Here is an 18,588-nt window from a genome sequence, read left to right on the forward strand (position 1 = left end):
CGCAAATGACGAGTTGGCTACTATCAGTCGATTCCAACTTGAACAACCAAATGAAATCAAAGTCCAGCCTGGCCTTGTTCAAATACAATAAATTTTCCAACATAGGGTCCAGGCTGGTGCAACAAAATGAAGACGGAAGGAAAAATTGTGTCTATTTTATCTCTTCGACATGTTGTTGTTTTTTCAAATATACAAGCTGCAATATGTTGCATCAATCTATACGTTTCGCATGCAAAATAGTGATACAAGTTATAAGGCAATCGCATCTCATAGAATAAGGAAAATCTCACAAATATACAATAATGCTGACTTCCCAAAGAGTTCACAAAGAAAACATCACAACATAGTAGACAGCTTGAACCGACCCAATGGTCTAAAAGTTCAAGCTGGAGGCATACCAACACAAGCAGTTAGTCAAATAGTTAAGTTTCAAACAGTGCAAGAAAAATGATAAGACGTCTCTTCCTCAAGATGTCGCTTCCCCGTCTAAAGATGATCGTCTTCAGTGGTCATCTCAGCCAAGTTGCTAGCTAGCTCCGCCGCTTGCTCCTCCCTGCCAGCCTTCCACTCATTAAACTCATCGATGTATTGTTGGACATCCCAAGTCTTGGGGGGCTGATTCTCGAGATACGCCAAGGCCATCTCGCCCCGAACTCGAACCTCCGTCTCACAGCTTTTATAAAGTACTTGTTGCTCCAACGCAACAACTTTGGCTTCGAGTTCCTTGCAGTCCGCTACAGCCCGCTCCAGCCGGCGAGCATCTTCCAACTTGGCAGACTCCAACTTCTTGACAACCTGACGGGCCTCATCACGCGCCTTCTTGACAGCCGTCATCTCTCCCTTCCAGTTCTCCCGCTCGGCCCTCAACTCACGAAGTTCCGCCTCCATAGCACCAGTTCTCTCCATCAGGAAGACGGCTTTCTGCAAACTCTACATCAAACATGAAAATGCAACAAGTTAGAAAAATTCTCATATCAACAAAATAATCTATACTCGAAAATATTTACCAAGAAGGCATGATCGAAGAGCTCACTAGCCACGCTGCCACTCCCCATCTCCTTCAAATAATCTCGGTCACGTGGGAGTAATAGCTGTTCGGCCACCCCTCGAACAGGTCCAAGCTGGGCATGCGCCGATACGTTCGGAAATGACAGGTTGACAGGATCATCGTCTACCCGGTCAGACAAAGTGAGGTCAACCTCAGCAGACCGCTTTTTCTTGTGAGCCGGAACACGGGTCGAATGCGGGACACGTGCTGCGGTAACATCAGCTGTAACCGCACCACTCGAGCTAGCAGCCTTCTGCCTATTCCTACGGATCACGTCCATTGCAGCGCCCTTCCCAAGCAGAGGAGGAACATATGACTTCGACATCCTGTGATCTGCATCAAAATAAAAACACTTAGTCATATTAACGACAAGTCGGAATAAAATTGACAAGCAAAGCAATACCTGCGGGCACGCGGCTCCACAAAGAGCTAACTCGCAAGTTGGCCTCGGTCAAAATGTTACAAATTTGGCGATCCTCTTCGCTAAAACCTAAAAACCAATCGATCTTGCTAGCACTATCGAAAGACAAGCTGGTAGGCCCCCTCCTCGGACAAGCTGCAAAACAAGAAAAATATGAAAAGTGTAGATTACGAATACATAAAAATAATATGTTGCCACAACAAAAAATACTCAAATTCCAAAGACATCCAACATGTAACACTCACTACAAGCTTCCCATGCCTGTGGAATAATCGAATCACGCGGTTCTCCTAGTGCGTTATTGGATATGAAAAAGTATCTAGAACGCCATTTCTTAGCGCTATCTGGAAGAGATAGCACAAGCGGACGGTTTGCCTTAAATTGATATCGAACATTATCAGTCCTATGCGTCTCCAAACTGTAAGCCTGCAAAACTTCAGAAAAACTGAAGTAAACACCCCTCAACTCGCTAAAAACCTGAATGGCCATGAGAGTGCGCCACACGTTCGGAACCAATTGACCTGGAGCAACGCGGTAGTGAGTGCAAGCCTCGAACACTAGCCGAGGAAGAGGAAAACGGGCACCCATCTGAAGAAAACACTCATACAGGACCGTCCATCCTGGATATAACCAATCTGGCCTTTCCGAACCAGATGGAGCAGCCAGACTGGCACAAGGAGGAATAGCATAGACAGCACGGAGTTCATCCAACTTGTCAAAAGTTATAACAGATTCCGGGCTCTCGTCTCCCAGCTTGTATGCAGGAATACTCCCTTCGAGTGGCCCAGAAAGATTTACACCAATCCCATAATCAAACATAACCACGTCATACCCGGCTCGGGGCCTATTCCTTGGCACGCCAGTTACAGTATCTAGACAGCTCGTATCATCATCCGACGATCTAGAATTTTCACTACTCGACTCATTCGACACAAAAGAGGCAGACATGTCCAAGAACACCTAAACAAATAAATTGCTAAGTAATAAACAGCGCAGCAGAGTGAATGTGAAAATCATACAAAAACTACTTGGAAGAACGAATCTGCCAACATGTAGCATACAACCTTCAATCATCAAAATCTCAAGGGGTACATGTGTAAGGGATCAAGGCATACAAGCTGACTGTATCGAGAGTATACTGTATCAAAATCTGGACCAATTTGAGTGTATCAAAATCAAGAACAGATACACAGACATCAAAATCCCATCATCTACGCCAAAAAAGGGAACAAGAACAGACTGTATCAAAATCATCATCCACTAGCTTCAAATCTTCTTTCAAATACAAAACAAATACACAGCTTGTGCGTAGATGCATCAACTCCAGGTTTAAATCACCACCCATTTATGAAATGTCAAACATAGATGCATCAACAAATAAGAGGTGGGAAGACATATGATCTTATATTTCACATTCCCAGAATTAAATATCGTATGGGAATATTGGAGACACATTCCAAAGAAAACACAAAGATCCCACACAAATGTTTGAGGAACTAAAATCCTATCTGCCGCCTATCACATACCATCTGAACAAAGAACTCAAAAAAGGCTTGAGACATGGACATAGCTTCACATATTATTATATCAAGAGGCCCCAATTTTTTATCAAAGGCATAGAAGTTAAAGGAAAAATTTCGACCCTTGCTACTAAGCTTCAAACCACTAACCTTCACAAAAATCTCAGACAAAAGTTGCACAAAGACCTTCTCCTGCTTCCTTGCTTCCTCCTCTTCAAGTTCTCTATATTGCAGAGCCCACTCTCTCACAACCAAATAAAACTCAGAATGAGGAGTGAATACAAACTATTGCTACTATATTCGCAGACAAAAGTACAACATTAATAACATCAACCACCAACAGCTGGGAAATGAAATATGAAAAGATTGTGTTAATCCAGTCCACTTTATTCACTACTGTACTTCATTACAACCAAAAGGGAAAAATAGCTGTAACTCTACCCTCAAATTCAGTCGCGTGTACTACTACTACACAGATACGAATACTTTTTACAGACATTAGAGCTTGAGAGAAAGCATGATTCCAACAAAACTAAATAAATAAATAAAAAGGAAAAAAGGGAGAAGAAACCGGACAAGAAAAATAGAAAAGAACAGCCAATTTTATCGGCCACTGAAGTTACTGATGAAGAGCCACCGGAATCGACCCTTTCCTTACTTCGCCCGGCTGAAGACGCGAAAAACAACAGCAACAGCCGACCGCTTCTCGAGCGGCGGCGCCATCCTTGGCAAAAACTTCAAACCAAATCATTCAAATCGCCATCTGCCACAGTAGTTTCCGGCGAAACGGCAGCCGGAGTCGACCCATCATTTTTCTTTCTCAGCCGAGAACGCATCACACACGAGCACAAAAGCGGCGCCGCCTCCAGAATCCGGCGGCAGCAAGAGCAGGCAAAGCCGTTCGCCCCAGACGCCCCTCGACTTCTCTTCTGCCTCGCTCAAGAACAGACGGCCAAGATCCGCCCAGCCAGCCACCATACCTCGCGGCGACGTTTCCTTCCTCGACGGCTCCCTTTTCCCGAATCCGGCCCCAAGCTCTCTTCTCTTTGCCCTCACACGAATCTCAGAAAACCGCAAATCCCTTGTAGAAAATCACAGATCCGGCCACCTTCTCCATCGATTATCCGGCGAAGGACGTTGCCTCCGACCACCGCTCGCCCGACGACCGCAGCCCCTAAGCCACGCCCGAAAAAACCACAGGCTCCATTCGTCGCTCGACCTCCAGCTAAACCGCCGCTCTGCCGGACCCCTCTCTCTCTCATCTCCCTTTCCAAATCATAGTCACCGCGGCGACAACCCAGATCTGCTCAGGGAACGCAGCCTTCAGATCTCCAGATTTCCTCCTCTTCGAAATCAACCACATGCAACCGCCTCAGCCGCGACCTTTCCTCCGATGAAATCAGATTCCGAGCGGCGTCGGCGAACGGCGGTGGCTGCCGTCCTCTCTGATCGACGGAGGGAGTAAGAAGGGAGGAGAGGGATATCTCCCATTTCCTTTCAGTTCGAACCAGATGAGAGAGAATGGCCTTTTACTTGGCTTTGTGAGGACAAATTAAATAAAACTTATACACCAGCCCAAACAATTCTACTTCAATACGCCAGGCTGGACTTCGCAAATTCAGGCTGGAGGCACAGCCTATTTGAAGCTTACCATCTTCTTTTCGCGAGCCAGGCTGGAATCAGCCCATTCGAAAATTGAATTTAACATAATATGGCATACAGGCTGGAGCAGTGAAATATTTCAACAAATAAGCTAGGCCGGAGTAAAACATGAAAAGGTTCGAAACTCCAAGCTGGACGCAGCTGAGTATTTCGACACACCAGCCAGGCTGGAGCAAACAAAAGTAAAAAAAAAAAAAAAAAAAATCAATTAGCCAGGCTGGAGCAGTAAAAAAGAAAGCCTGTTTCAAAGTATTTCAATGAGCCAGGCTGGAGAGTAAAAAACACGCCTATTTCAAATTATTCCAATTTGCTCAGGCTGGAGCAATTGAAAAACACGTCTAAATCAGGCTGGATACACCACGCTGGAGTGGTTAATTGTTTCAAAAAGTGAGCCAGGTTGGAGTAACTCAAAAATTTTGAGATATTTGCCTATCCTCAGTTGGCCAAGCTCAAATATCCAAGCTGCAAATTTCCATCACGATTATTCACCGAATTCTCCAAACTGATCCAGCCTATATCGGCTATTCTTTAATTACAAGCTGGAGTAGCACCTAATTGTATGTTGGTAAAAGGATCCGGCTCGGCTCACATATTTGAAAAACCGATATTGTCATCCGACATCAACAAATAGATTTGATCCGACTCATATATTTACAAGCTGACATTCAATTTTAAATAGATTCACGTCATCAACACAACGATTTCCAGGTTGACATGCGATCGGCTTTATATGTAGTCGGTCGGTTCTAACAACCGAGACGGCCCGATATATTAAAAAGTCCACCTATACGGAATGACTATAGTCAATCAACTCTCCAATTAGAAAATTCTAATTGTAGAGTGGGGGGCTAACTGTAGTGGGCAAAATTCGTCAACTTGGCTCAAGCCCAATAAATGAAATTATATTTATCACGGGATCAACCTGGACCGACCCAGGTTGACTATCCACTTTAGGTCCAAATTGCCTGAACAATCGGGCTGCATTCGGCCTAAGCCCACCAAGCTAGTTTGCCAGTTTGGCACAATCCTAAAAAGCCCAACTGGTCAAACGGACTGGCCCGTCTAGCCCGAAAAACCATAGATCGACTTAAAACCACAATTAAGCTGGATGTATCGCATACGGCCAAGGGTTCTAGCCGACGTGGATCGACGAAGTTATGAGACCTAGCCGTCAAAACCCTAGAAAACGTCTCCCAGCCGTCAAGCCCTAAAAAAAAACGTCTTCCACCAAGCTGACGCAGTCAGAGGGGAATCTTCATGATCCCGTCCAAATCGCAACAACCGGATGGATGATAGGTTTGACGGGGCCAGGCTGTAAAACCCTAGCGGCTGGATGTCTCCTATATAAACATCCAGACCAGATCATAAGGGGACACGAAATCCTACTTGCTCTCTACTCTTTGAATTCTCTCTACTCCGCCGCCTAGCCAACTTGGCCTATCTCCGCCTCCCATATTCCATTGTCACAACATTGTCACCGTTTCCACCCTCCGACGCCGCTTGCAGCCTGGAGTAACCGCACACTCCAGCCTGCCTTTCTCTCTATTTCAATTCGTTTATCACTATTTGGCTATTCCGATACTGACTTGAGCGTCGGAGGCTCTACGGTCGACACCCCCACCCGGTGCTCAACCTAGGGCTCTTACGTGTTCTTGTGTTGACAGGTTGCTAGTGCCCAATCCATCCGGACGTGCAGACGTCAACTTCAATTGTAGATTTTAGCCTCTACAACGTCTGGCACCTTATATTCAAAATTCGATCAATCAGATCCATCATTCATGTTCTAATTTGGGTGCACTTAAGCCCTTCTGTCTAACAACGTCAATATGTTGTTCTAATTCAATCAATATGTTGGGCTTATGGCGTCAAGTCGCCATTACATGGAGGAGCTTAATTGCACTTAAATTGGAACATGAGGGAGCTTAATGACGCCGTTTGTATTTTTTTTATTGCACTGCACCTTCACTCTCTGTGCCTCGCCGGAATTTAAGAGCAGGGGGAGGAGATCGGCGGCGACGATAGATCCATGCGCAACTTTAGGTAGCAGCGAAGCCTACTTCTGATTGATTGTAAAAGACAATCGACTGAGAAGGTATGGCGAAGCTGCTGGTCTTTGACAAGGTGCACCACGAGTTTGCCACCCTTTGTCCCACCTGCGACGAGGTTAACACTCAGAAAAAACCCATTTACAGAAAAAACTTTACATTTCTCTTTCTCAAACCAAACAGCCCCTTGGTGATTGAAATGGTTAAGTGAAAAACCGTTATAATCAGTGGAAATTAATTTATTTACTCGCAAACTCAAAACTCTGCTAAGTAATGCTAGAAATCTTGCCAAACATTAACTCATATTAATTGAGTTCCATTATTATATTAGACATGTCACAATTAGCTCTTTATCTTGAACGTGTTGGGTAGCAATTGTCGTAGTTTCTTAACCAAATTCAGTCAGGTTAAATATCTTGCACCACCTTTGTTTGTATCTTTGTGTTGATAAGATTGCAGATCTGTTGATTTTGCTTGTGTGCGTGTGTATGAGTGGTTTGTATGTTTGGTGATATTTTAATGATTCTAGATTATGTTTGGTTTGTCTTATGTTTGCTTATATGCATCGCCAATCTCCCATATCTCCTCATAAATTTCGGCGACGTAGAGAGAGTGGAGGTGAAGTGCAATAAAAAAATTACAAACGGCGTCATCGTTTGTCACAGCCCGCAATCCCTAAGGATGGCTTAACCGGGATTATGACTGGGGAAGGGGATTAAGAAGCGGGGAAAGAAAGGGGCATTTACTTAACAATCAAACATTTTACGAAAAGAGACATTTATTATATAACACTAGGATCATAACTGATCACTTGGGCAAAATCAAGACATTCGTTCGGGAAGGCCCGTCGAAGTGGATTACTCAACAAAAGAGTATCATACTTAAAATAAAACATTATCATAATCAGAGTATCTTTCAGCGGAAATACGTGTGAGTTATACATATGAAGATGTATACTCAAGGTTACATTATTGTTCTATGTCAAAAGGTACATCCGCTCAACTCCACCCCATTCCATTACCCGCTCAACCTGCACATTAGGGAAAACAACATGCAGGGCTGAGTAAAAATACTCAGTGAACATATGCCGGAAACATAACATTTTATATTATTTATTGTACTACCAACAGTAACACACAGGGTTTTACTTGAAGGACCTGTGCTTACTAAACATTTTCTTTCATTTCATAAAGTTGGATGGCCATCCCATTTTCGGTCTATATGATCCATATCTGTTCCTTTTACACGCCGGGAAGGAGGCCTCCTTCCACGGACGCTAAGACCGGTCGCAAGCGACACACAGTCTCCATGAGTGTACACGTTAACCCTTACTAGCAAACCTTCGTCTAGCGTAGGGTCCGAATTCGATTTCCTTTATAGTTGGCGAACCAACACAGATAGGATACATACATAAAACATAAACATTTTTGGCAGACAATCATTTCATAAACATTTCCTTTCCTTTCATAAGAACCATTCATCAATTAATCATTTCCATAAACATTTCATTTCATAATAATCATTCATCATTTGAAATATCACAGTTATATCATGTCATTCATTTCATTTCGTATAAGAGGCCTGTATCCAGGGGATCTCTATATACGTGTTTTAAGAAAGCCCACCTCATTCTGTTCCCACTAGGGGCGTAGAGTTACCTCCTTCTTTAGCTTTCACTTCCCGTCTGGACCTTTATTGATGAAGAGTCGATAAGTTCGAGAAGAAAGTCGTGTAAGAAAGGAAGATTGATCTCTAAACTAAACTATCTCCTTTTTAATGATTTTAGGGTTCTAGCATCCATATTAATCTTGTCTCGTTCAAAACCTTAAACTCAAAACATCTATCACAAAACTAACATTTAGGTTCGAAACCGTTTATTCGAACATCAACATGCGCATCAATCATAATTTGTCCTACTCACGCCATCAAGTTAAATATTCCATCATTTAATAACAAATCATATAATATCACATAGACAAATTAAATCATCATAGATCATTCTTTCTCATACTTAAAATAATTTATTCATTTTCAAATAATCCATATTAACAAGTCATTTGAAAAGAATTAATTAAATAAGAGTTTAACTCAAAATATTTTATTTTAAAGTTCATTTATAAATACTTGAAATAAAATAACTTCATTTATATAATTAATTTAAAGGTTAATATATAATTAAATTAATCAAGCTCAATTTAAATTAATAATTAAGAGCTCAAATAATTTAAATAGATATAAGCCCAAATTAATTAGATAAATTAAGTCTATCATGTTTTTCTTTGAATAAGGCCCAAACAATTAAATTAAAGAAGCCCAAATCCTTTAAATAAAAGAAGTCCATCAGATTTTTATTTAAAAGGGCCGAGCCCAACAGATATTGCAGCCCAAACATTTAAATCTAAGCCCATCAATTAATTAAATAAGGGCCCAAACACTTATTAAAATCGGCCCAAGTCTCGGCCCAACAGTTAAATAAAAGCCCAAGTTCATCCCAAGCCCATCTTAATTAAATAACCTAGTTGCACACACATTAAAACACCATCATTCACACACACACCTGCGCCTCACTTTCTACTCTCTCTCTCTATCGTGTTCTGCCGCCCCGCTGCCGTTCAACGGCGCCGTCGCCGCCGGCGAGCGGCGCGGCCTCTCCTTCTCTCTCCCTGAACTCTTGTCCTCTCTCACCCTCTCGCCTCTATCTCTCTATCTCCAACCTTCCTCTCCTTCACACATCATACTTGCAAGGACACGGACGGTCACAGCCAACGCCGCGCCGCCGCCTCCTGCTTCATCTTCCCCTGCAGAACGGCCCGAGCCACCACTGCCGCCGATTCCGTCATCCAGCAGCCTAAGGTAGGTCCTAATTTCCCTTTTCAATTTCTGATTTTTCTACCTCCCTCCACTTTTAATTAAAAGCTGAAAACCCATCTATCTCTTCCCCCCTTTGGCAGATCGGAACCACCGCGGCTCCACCGCCGTCTCGCCGTCGAGACGACGAGCCACCAAGGCTGCCCTCTCCCTGACCTCGACTCACACATACAAAAACAGGGGCTCAAGCCTCACATTCAGTTCACAAAATAGCATAGGATTTCTTAGCACATATCATTCTCAAACTGTAATTGCTTAATCAAATCTGAATTTCTTTTCTTGCAATTTAAACACTCAATTAAAAAGTTTTAGTTCATATGTGCATATGTAAACATGTTGTGAAATATCAAAACAGTCGTGTATGAATTCCCTTGGTGGTTCTCTAAAAATTGACAACGAAAGGGTGATGATACCTTGAATAGGTGGATTTTTGTCTCTGCATAATTATGTGTATAGCATAAGTTAGAAATCTGTAGTGAAGAAAATTGAAAGAGGGAGAATTTCCTTTCATTATTACCGTAAATCTTGCTGTTGAAAATGGGCTGCAGTAGTTGAAAATGGTGGTGTGAGAATGGTGAAAGTGGCTGTGGTTTTAAAGAAAAATGGGGTGGTTTGGATGGATGAGGATCGTGTAATTTATTCAGCTGACCAGTATGAACACAGAATTCTTTTTCAGCTTGCTTTGTATGACTGAAGAATTTCTTCAGCATGCGTAGTAAATTCTTCAGCATGCTTAGGATTTATTCAAATTTAATCATTAAAATATCTAAGAGATTAATATATTAATTATATGGTTCCAAACTCATTTAAATACATTAAGACATATAAGCCTAATTCTTATTGAAGCATAAAATCCATTTGAGCTTGCTTCTAACATAAATTAAATTACTCATGGGCTTAAGTAAACAATCGATAAAAGATTCATATTTAACACTTCAGTGTTAAATCCTCCACAATAAATTAATGGACTCAAAATATATTTTGAGTGCATCATCTATTGAAAATAAAAATAAATCATCACATATATAAATTATCAAATTCATATAAGTTCGTATTTTATTAATGGATGCTGAACCCTAATTACCATAATCAATCCTTAAATCAGTAATTAAAAGTATATAATCCTTAATAAAAAGTCGGGGCATTACATCGTTAGACGGAGGGGCTTAATTGCACTCAAATTGAAATACAGAAGGTCTGATTGATCGAATTTTGAGTATATGTCGCCAGACGTAGGGATGTCAATCCAACCCAAAACCCGTGGGCTGGCTCGATTAACACGTTAATCTGAGAGGGTTAAGGCTGAAAATTTTCAACCCGAAAAAAATTACAATCCGATTAGTCCGTAACCGAATAGCCCAACACCCGATAGCGTCGATCCAAAAACAATGTATTCGCTTGATTATATGAAAATTTTCTCGTTATTGATTTTCAACTTCATTACTTTGCTTATGAAAATTAGTATAATAAAATAATTTTTCCAAAAGTTTGTGAAATGTATTTTTTGATTCAATATTAGAAAGTTATACTTATCATTTCATTTCTCTGTATTTTTAATCTAATACTTTAATTCGTGGATGGAGGGAGTATTACTAACACTAAATTTTAGAACTTGTTCTATTTTCTTACTTCTTAAACTTAATGTATCTCTCCATCTGCTACATGCTTAATCGATCTAATTTTTTTTTTTTTTTTTAATAAATTAACAGTATTAAATAAAAAAATTTAAAAGTCGCGTTATAGGAGATTCAAATTCAAAACCTTTGGTCTTAGCCCTTAGGCATTAACCTCTTACCACTTGACCAATATACACGCACATCTAAATATTTTTTTTATAGTAATTAGAGTCTTAATGAGAGAGTTGAAAAATGAAAAGTTTAATACTAGAAAAAAAGGGATAATTAATCTTGATTAAAAATAAAATCTTATATTGTGAAATAAAATCAAGAGTCTAAAACATCTTTTATTTTGATACTAAGAGTATCCACATCCGTTGAGTTAGTTACTGACTCATCTAAGGAGGGGACCACTTATAAGTCGGTAGCCTGCATTGTGGAGGCTCATACAATTGATTCATATCCATTAGTTTTGTTTTTTGCATTTTTCATTTAATTTAAATGACACCAATTAAAATAACACAATTACTTGAATTAAAATTTACATTAATTTAAATTATTTAAATTTAAATATAAATTTAAAAATTAAAAAAAAATTACAATAAAAAATAGAAGCCCAAACATTGCTAAAAAAATTTAAAAATGAAAATTACAGTCCAAATCATAGATTCAAAAAACAAAAGCCCAAACTTTTTTTTGTCTCTTTTTTTAAATAATGTCTAGCCCAATTATAATTTCAAAATTAAAACAACTACTCATTTAACCTAACCCTATCTGCATCATGTGCTTCATCTTCCCTCTTTCCCCTCCTTCAATGCCGCCGCATCCTCCAACTCCAGGTACAATTTTCAGTTTTTTTTTTCCTGCGCGTATACTACACGCGATGGAGAAACGAGCGGATGGGCCTTACTCATTTCGGATGAGTAAGGCTCGAGTCACCTGTAGCCTACATCGATCGACTCATTGAAAAATCTACTGAAATGCTATAAGACAATATTTTTTTCCATATCCCCCAAATGTTATATACATCGAGCCATACTGCATCACACCTTGCCACCATCCTAATTATTTAATAAGTAAGGTTACCCTTTACTAGAGTTGTATCAAATTCTAATCATAAATTAATAAATCGTAATTCTAGAATCATCCATCTAATTAATCAAGGCATAGAAGTATTTGTCATGTATAAGTGTATGTGTGTGTGAACTATAAACCACAAACAATAGATATAAGGAAATCTTTGGAGATATGATTGTGAATCTAAGTGTATAAAGAGGTTCATTATTTGTAGGCCAGTTTCTAATTTCAATCATATCAATAAAGTAGCTTTTTCTATGAAAAATGACACTCGGAAAAAGGCTGCAATCTTTTTCTTTTTTTTTTTGAGGGATAAAAAGGCTGCAATCTTAATAAAGGGTTAGACATATATTGTCGCTTGAATTTACTTTCATTTTTTTGAAGATAAATCCATCCGACGTCTCAAATATTTAAATCAATAACCTCTTACAATGAAAACTTTTTAATACCTTTAAGTGATGTATAATATATTCGATCTTTGTAATATTATTTGGTCAAATTGTTAAATTGGTAACTATATTAATAGGGAACGAGCAAAGTTGAGGCATCCCAAAACAATTATTTGTAAAAGATTTTGGGTTTAATCCTGCTTGTAATTAATTTTTTTTTTTTTGTGTTTTGGGTTCAACCGCCTGCGCATATTTAGTTTTTCCACCTTTATGTGGATAATGATTCTGCTTGCGTACGATTATTTTTTCAACTTTGTGTGGTATAGCTATCTCCTTTGCGTGCAGATTATTTTTTTACCTTTATGTGGTGTCAGAACCGATCACCTACCCACCGTGGGCAAGCATAACGTGCCCACCATTGATGTGTCAATTTTAATTAGGAAAGATAACTAATAAATTTTACTCTAATTAAAATTATCTTACTATAATTACAATTGTCACATCATGGTGGGCACGTTATGCATGCCCACGGTGGGTAGGTGATCGGTTCTGGGTGTGGTGTAGAGGTCCCGCCTGCGTGCGAATGACTTATTTGATTATATAATAGATATCTACTGTAATTCTAAGAAAAATAAAAAATACTTACATTAATAATTCTAGTTTCATGAATATCAAGTTTTAATTTGATTTGAGATTTTCACGGTTTAGGATATTTTGTATTTAAACGTAATTATTTTAAATTGTATATGGTAATATTAATTGAGATTTTTACGGTTACGCTTCTGCAGCTCGAATGAAAGGGTGTCAGGAGGGAGGGCACCTCTGCTACTCATTCTTGCTTGCTTATTAGTGTTTTTTATGTAATAGTGTATTACCCGTCGAAATTCGACGGGTTCATATTTTTTGTAATTTATATATTTTATGCTATTTTTATGATAATTATATAAAATAACTTTTTATGTAAATTATTTATATAATTAATTAAATTAAATTAAATTAGTAATACATTTTAAATTATATTAATCTCAACAACTTTTAGCAATTAAATTATTAATTTTGTTGAGATCATAAAAATACACATTAGTTTTCATATGAAATTTTATAAAAAGTTAACGCATAAGAAAAAAAAAAAGAGTAGAAATACATATAAATTTGACATAGGTATGATGGCGGATTGATTTGTTGCATTTGCTGTTACAAGATTTATTAATTTTGTTCAATTTTTTTTTATTTTGCCTTTTGACCATAATTTTATATGGAGTTTGAAAAATCATAATTGAATTGTGAGTATCATATAATTCGGAACTTCTAAAAGCATAATTAATTATGAAAATAATCTCGCCTGATATTTAAAAGACCATAATTGATTTATCGAACATCGTATCATTTGGAGTTTTAAGACCAACCAAGTTGTGGGCATCATCTCGTCGCAAACTTGACAGATCATCTCTAACTTCTGAGCATTATCTTGTCTGAAACTTGAAAGAGAATCATCTCGTCTAAAACTTGAAAGAGCATCATCTCGTCCGGAGTTTTGAGCATCATCTCATCTAGAGTTTGAGAGAGCATCATCAAATATGAAATTATATTCAACCATGACTCCAATTGTCAACTATCTAACAAACATAACTCTAACAATTTAGATATTTTATTTATATATGTAATTTTATTAGTTCAAACTCTAGAGAGAAAGGAAAGAGAAGAGATCTTAAAGCAGTAAAAGAGAGAGCGTGTGCTTTATTTCATCATCGTAGGTATTTATAGGCATTACAGTCGGGGTAAAGTAGTAAATTCGTTTGGTCATCTATTCCGCATGCTCGCCATTAAACTAATTAAGGCTATTATTAGATTATAACTTGTCAGGTCGTTGTCCCCTAATTACAGAGCTGGATTCTGTCCTCATCATCCCGCTCTGTCTAGTAGCTCTGGATTTCCTTCCTTGGGGCAGACTTTTACTCTTTGGCTCCGCTCTGCTAAATAGCTCCGCCTTCTGGCGAATTGTCTCTGACGTGTGGCTCCGCACTCTGGCTCCAATAGCTTAGCTCTGACTTTGGATTTGGCGATTTGGCTCTGGCTCTGACTCTAACGACTTAGCTCTGACTCTGGATCTGGCGACTTGGCTCTGGCTCTGACTTTAATGACTTAGCTCTGGCATCTCTGCTCTGGCAGCTCTGCTCTGGCAACTTGGCTCTGGCCTTCTGGAAGCTCTGCTCTGGTTAGCTCTGGCTCTGGCAGCTTTGCTCTGGAAGCTCTGCTCTGGCAACTCTGCTCTGGCAGCTCTGCTCTGGAAGCTTTGCTCTGGCATCTCTGCTCTGGCTAGCTCTGGCACTGACATCTCTGCTCTGGCAGCTCAACTCAGAGGTGACTCGGCAGCGGACGAACCGCAAGCTCAGCGGCGACTATTTTGCCAGAGTTTAGAAGAAGGAACGACAACAGGTTATAGGAAAAAGAAATCTTAGGGCTCTTGTATTAATTGCTTCGAATGGAGAATTCTCATGGGTTTAAGAAGTGGAATCAGAATCGAACTAATTAAGGAATGGAAGAGGGAGTCAGAGATGAGGCGGAGCAACGCCGCCCTTAGGATGGCGGCGACGCCTGAATTTAGAGGGAGAGAGAGGCAAGCAGTTTAAGGGGGGAATTAGGGCTCAATTTGAGTGTGCAATCAACTTTAGAGAGAGAAAAGGATTGAGAGAAGAGAGAGACAATGAAGGGGGAGACGACGCCGACCTGATTCAGGGACGGCGGCGATGGGGTGAGGAAAATGGAGGCGTGAGGAAGAGGGAGGCCTGACTTTCGTTTTAAAAGTGAGAATGAGAATATATAAATTGGATTCTCAAATGCACGTTGCAGATTGAGATTGAAAAGAAAGAATTTGAGGCCTGCCACGTAGGCTAAGGCCTAATCGTATTATAGAATAGATAGATATTATTATTATTGTTGTTGTTGTTGTTGTTGTTGTAGTAATGGACGAACAGAGGCAAATAAAGTTTGCAGAAATGAAAAATATATATTTTCTTCCCTATATAAATAAAATGTATGGATTTATTTTATAAAAAATAAAAATAAAATTTTAATTATTTTGATAGACATATAATAAGATTTTGTTTTAAAGTAATCAGTTTATAGAATTTGTGTCTTATTATGCAAACATGTAAATCAATGACCGGACCCGTTTATAATTTACATATACGTGCATGTCTCAATTCAAACTTAATTCAAAATTAATTTTATTGAAAATTAAGAATATAAATATTATATATATATATATATATATACATACATATAATATGTACGCTATTGAGAAATATAAAATTAATAACAAATATACATCTAATCACTAACATTCAATTAAAATAATTTATCGTATATAGATTATAATTTTTTTTCTTATCAGACATGTAAATCTAATTTTTATCTAGAAAAAATAAATAATAAAATTTATTAATTTAGATTATATGTAATGTTAATATTATATATATATATATATATTATTAATTATATTTATTATGATTAATGAATCTTTATATAGAATGTAATAGTTAATTAATTAATAAATGATGAAGATTATATATGGTAAATTTTGAAATTGTGAGATTTTAGATATGCCACATAGGTTAAGACTTAATCCTATTATATAATAGATATCGAAAAGTAAATAGAGCGGCACATTTTTTTACCGTAGTTTACACGTGTAATTATTTATAAACATTTATTTGGATCATTGATTACTGATGCAGGTAGAAAGGGTTAATCCGTTAATTCACTCATGAATACCAGAAGAACACCGCGAGAAGGGAACAATCCCACCCTCTACATTTTAACTCTCAATTCGACTCCCATAAAACATAAATAAAACTCTTATTTATAATAAAACTCTAAACATCTAGAAGGAAACAAACTAACTTGACCAACAAGACAAATCAATAATTAAATATATAATATATTATACGATTCTATCTTCATCATTCTCTCCATCCTTGAAACGATTCGTCCTCGAATCGGAAACGTCCTTGATGATGTTCTGCATAGGGTCGATCATATTGACAGTGTAGGAAGTCAAAGATCTCTCGATTATGTGCTCGTAATTCCTTGAATTGTTGAGACAGAAGGTCGTCGTCACGATGGAGATAATCTTGAATATTCTGAACGGTTGATTGACGGGGAGACATCACGTAGGAGCGTAGCAAGGCTCTGGATACCAACTGATGCAGGTACAAGCGTGAAATATACTTGATACTGATAAATATACGAACTTCGTTGATAACCACTGTATACCGGAATACATACAATAAGGGTTAATCCGTTGATTCACTCATGAATACCAGAAGAACACCGCGAGAAGGGAACAATCACATCCTCTACATTTTAACTCTCAATTCGACTCCCTTAAAACATAAATAAAACTCCTATTTATAATAAAACTCTAAACATCTAAAAGGAAACAAACTAAAAGGGTGTTCGGCTGAGCTTATAAGCTCCTCAAAACAGCTTATAAGCTGTTTAAGAGCTTAAACAGCTTATAAGCTCCTTCAAAGTGTTTGGCTAAATAAGCTCATCAACAACTTATAAGCTCCAAAAATAAGCTTCAAGAGCTTATAAGCTCCCCAAAAAATAAGTTTCTCTACCCCAACTTATTTTGTTTATAATCTCATATGCAACAATCTTTTTACAAATATTTTTCAACTATAATTTATTATTTTCATCATATATCATTTAAGTTCATTTTTCTTTGATTTTCTCTCTCTACCAAAAAAAAAATTCTCTCTCTAGCTTATAAGCTCAATTATCCAAACACTTTGACAACTTATAAGCTCTTAAAAATGATATTTTATAAGTTCTTGAAACATCTTATAAGCTCCAAGAGCTTATAAACTCTTTAAAATAAACTTAGCCAAACACCCTCTAACTTGACCAACAAGATAAATCAATAATTAAAGATATAATATATTATACGATTCTATATATCATCGTCAATTTCTCTAATTGATTAGGAAAGTTGTCTTAGAAGGAAGACCTCTCATTAATATTATTATCTGATTTCGGTTTTTTTTTTAAAAAATATCGTGGGTGGAACGGATCATTTCACTTTACCCACCTACAAAGCAAGAACCATTTTATTATTGTACATGTACATGAACATGATATATGTTCATTGTACCAGTTTTATTATAATGTAGATTATAGATAAATTCACACTGAACGTATGTTTTGTTTAATGCTTCATGAAATTATAAATGGCAATGTATTCAATGCATAAAATTATGGCATTTGTCCTGGAGGGAACATCTAAGCGATACAAACTACTGTTTATAAATAGTGAGGTTTAGTATTTAAACTTCGCCGTTCTTTCTTTTTTGAATAATAAAAAAAAAAAAAATTATGGCATTTTCTCTTTTGATGCATACCATCTTGTTATCGCCCATTGTTATTTATTGGGCTCTCTCTTACTTCTTCTTCTTCTTCTTCTTATTATTATTATTATTATTATTATTATTAGGGCAAATATCATATTAAACTTCAAATTATATCCTTTTTATTAAAATTATCTTGAATTATATTAATTATTTTTCAAAGCTCTAAATTCCGATCCATTTTTCGATCTCCGAAATAATGACGTGGCTCTCGGATGCTGCTGTATAATTTATATTTTATTATTTTAAATGACATGACACAAAACGACATCGTTTTGTGCCACGTCAATTGATTCAAATCACATTGAAAGTCAGTTTATCCAACGTCAATTTTTTTTTAAAAAATGATATGGCATAAAATGACATTATTTTGTTCCATGTCATTTTAAAAAATAAAGTATGAATTACACGATGACATGCGGCGAGCCACGTCATGATTCTGGAGATCGAAAAATGGATGTGGGATATTTTTGATACAAACTTAATAGTTTCGGAATTTAAAAAAAAAATCTTATCGTTCATGGTCATTTT

The 18,588-nt window shown here is 37.7% G+C and overlaps 1 protein-coding gene across 1 annotated transcript; it reads right to left on the reverse strand.

The window, feature by feature from the left end:
- Positions 1–272: 272 nt before the first annotated feature.
- Positions 273–3,967, reverse strand: LOC130998666 (uncharacterized). Its single transcript, XM_057924080.1, has 7 exons — positions 3,833–3,967; positions 3,648–3,724; positions 2,996–3,212; positions 1,715–2,429; positions 1,452–1,604; positions 1,008–1,381; positions 273–930 (listed from the first exon to the last, which is right to left on the reverse strand). The coding sequence occupies exons 1-7, from the start codon at positions 3,965–3,967 to the stop codon at positions 487–489; spliced, it is 2,115 nt and encodes a 704-aa protein (XP_057780063.1). The 3' UTR covers positions 273–486.
- Positions 3,968–18,588: the final 14,621 nt, after the last annotated feature.

Source organism: Salvia miltiorrhiza, chromosome 8, assembly GCF_028751815.1.
Source record: "Salvia miltiorrhiza cultivar Shanhuang (shh) chromosome 8, IMPLAD_Smil_shh, whole genome shotgun sequence".
NCBI lineage: Eukaryota > Viridiplantae > Streptophyta > Magnoliopsida > Lamiales > Lamiaceae > Salvia > Salvia miltiorrhiza.

What these genes read in the sequence shown, in the direction of transcription:
- LOC130998666 (XM_057924080.1), bottom strand. Translation starts at nt 3,967, where the DNA reads ATGGTGGCTGGCTGGGCGGATCTTGGCCGTCTGTTCTTGAGCGAGGCA. An exon ending in CGCGTCTTCAGCCGGGCGAA is followed by an intron (nt 3,213 to 3,647) that starts GTAAGGAAAGGG and finishes TCTGCAATATAG; the next exon opens with AGAACTTGAAGAGGAGGAAG. An exon ending in TTGAGTTCTTTGTTCAGATG is followed by an intron (nt 2,430 to 2,995) that starts GTATGTGATAGG and finishes TTATTTGTTTAG; the next exon opens with GTGTTCTTGGACATGTCTGC.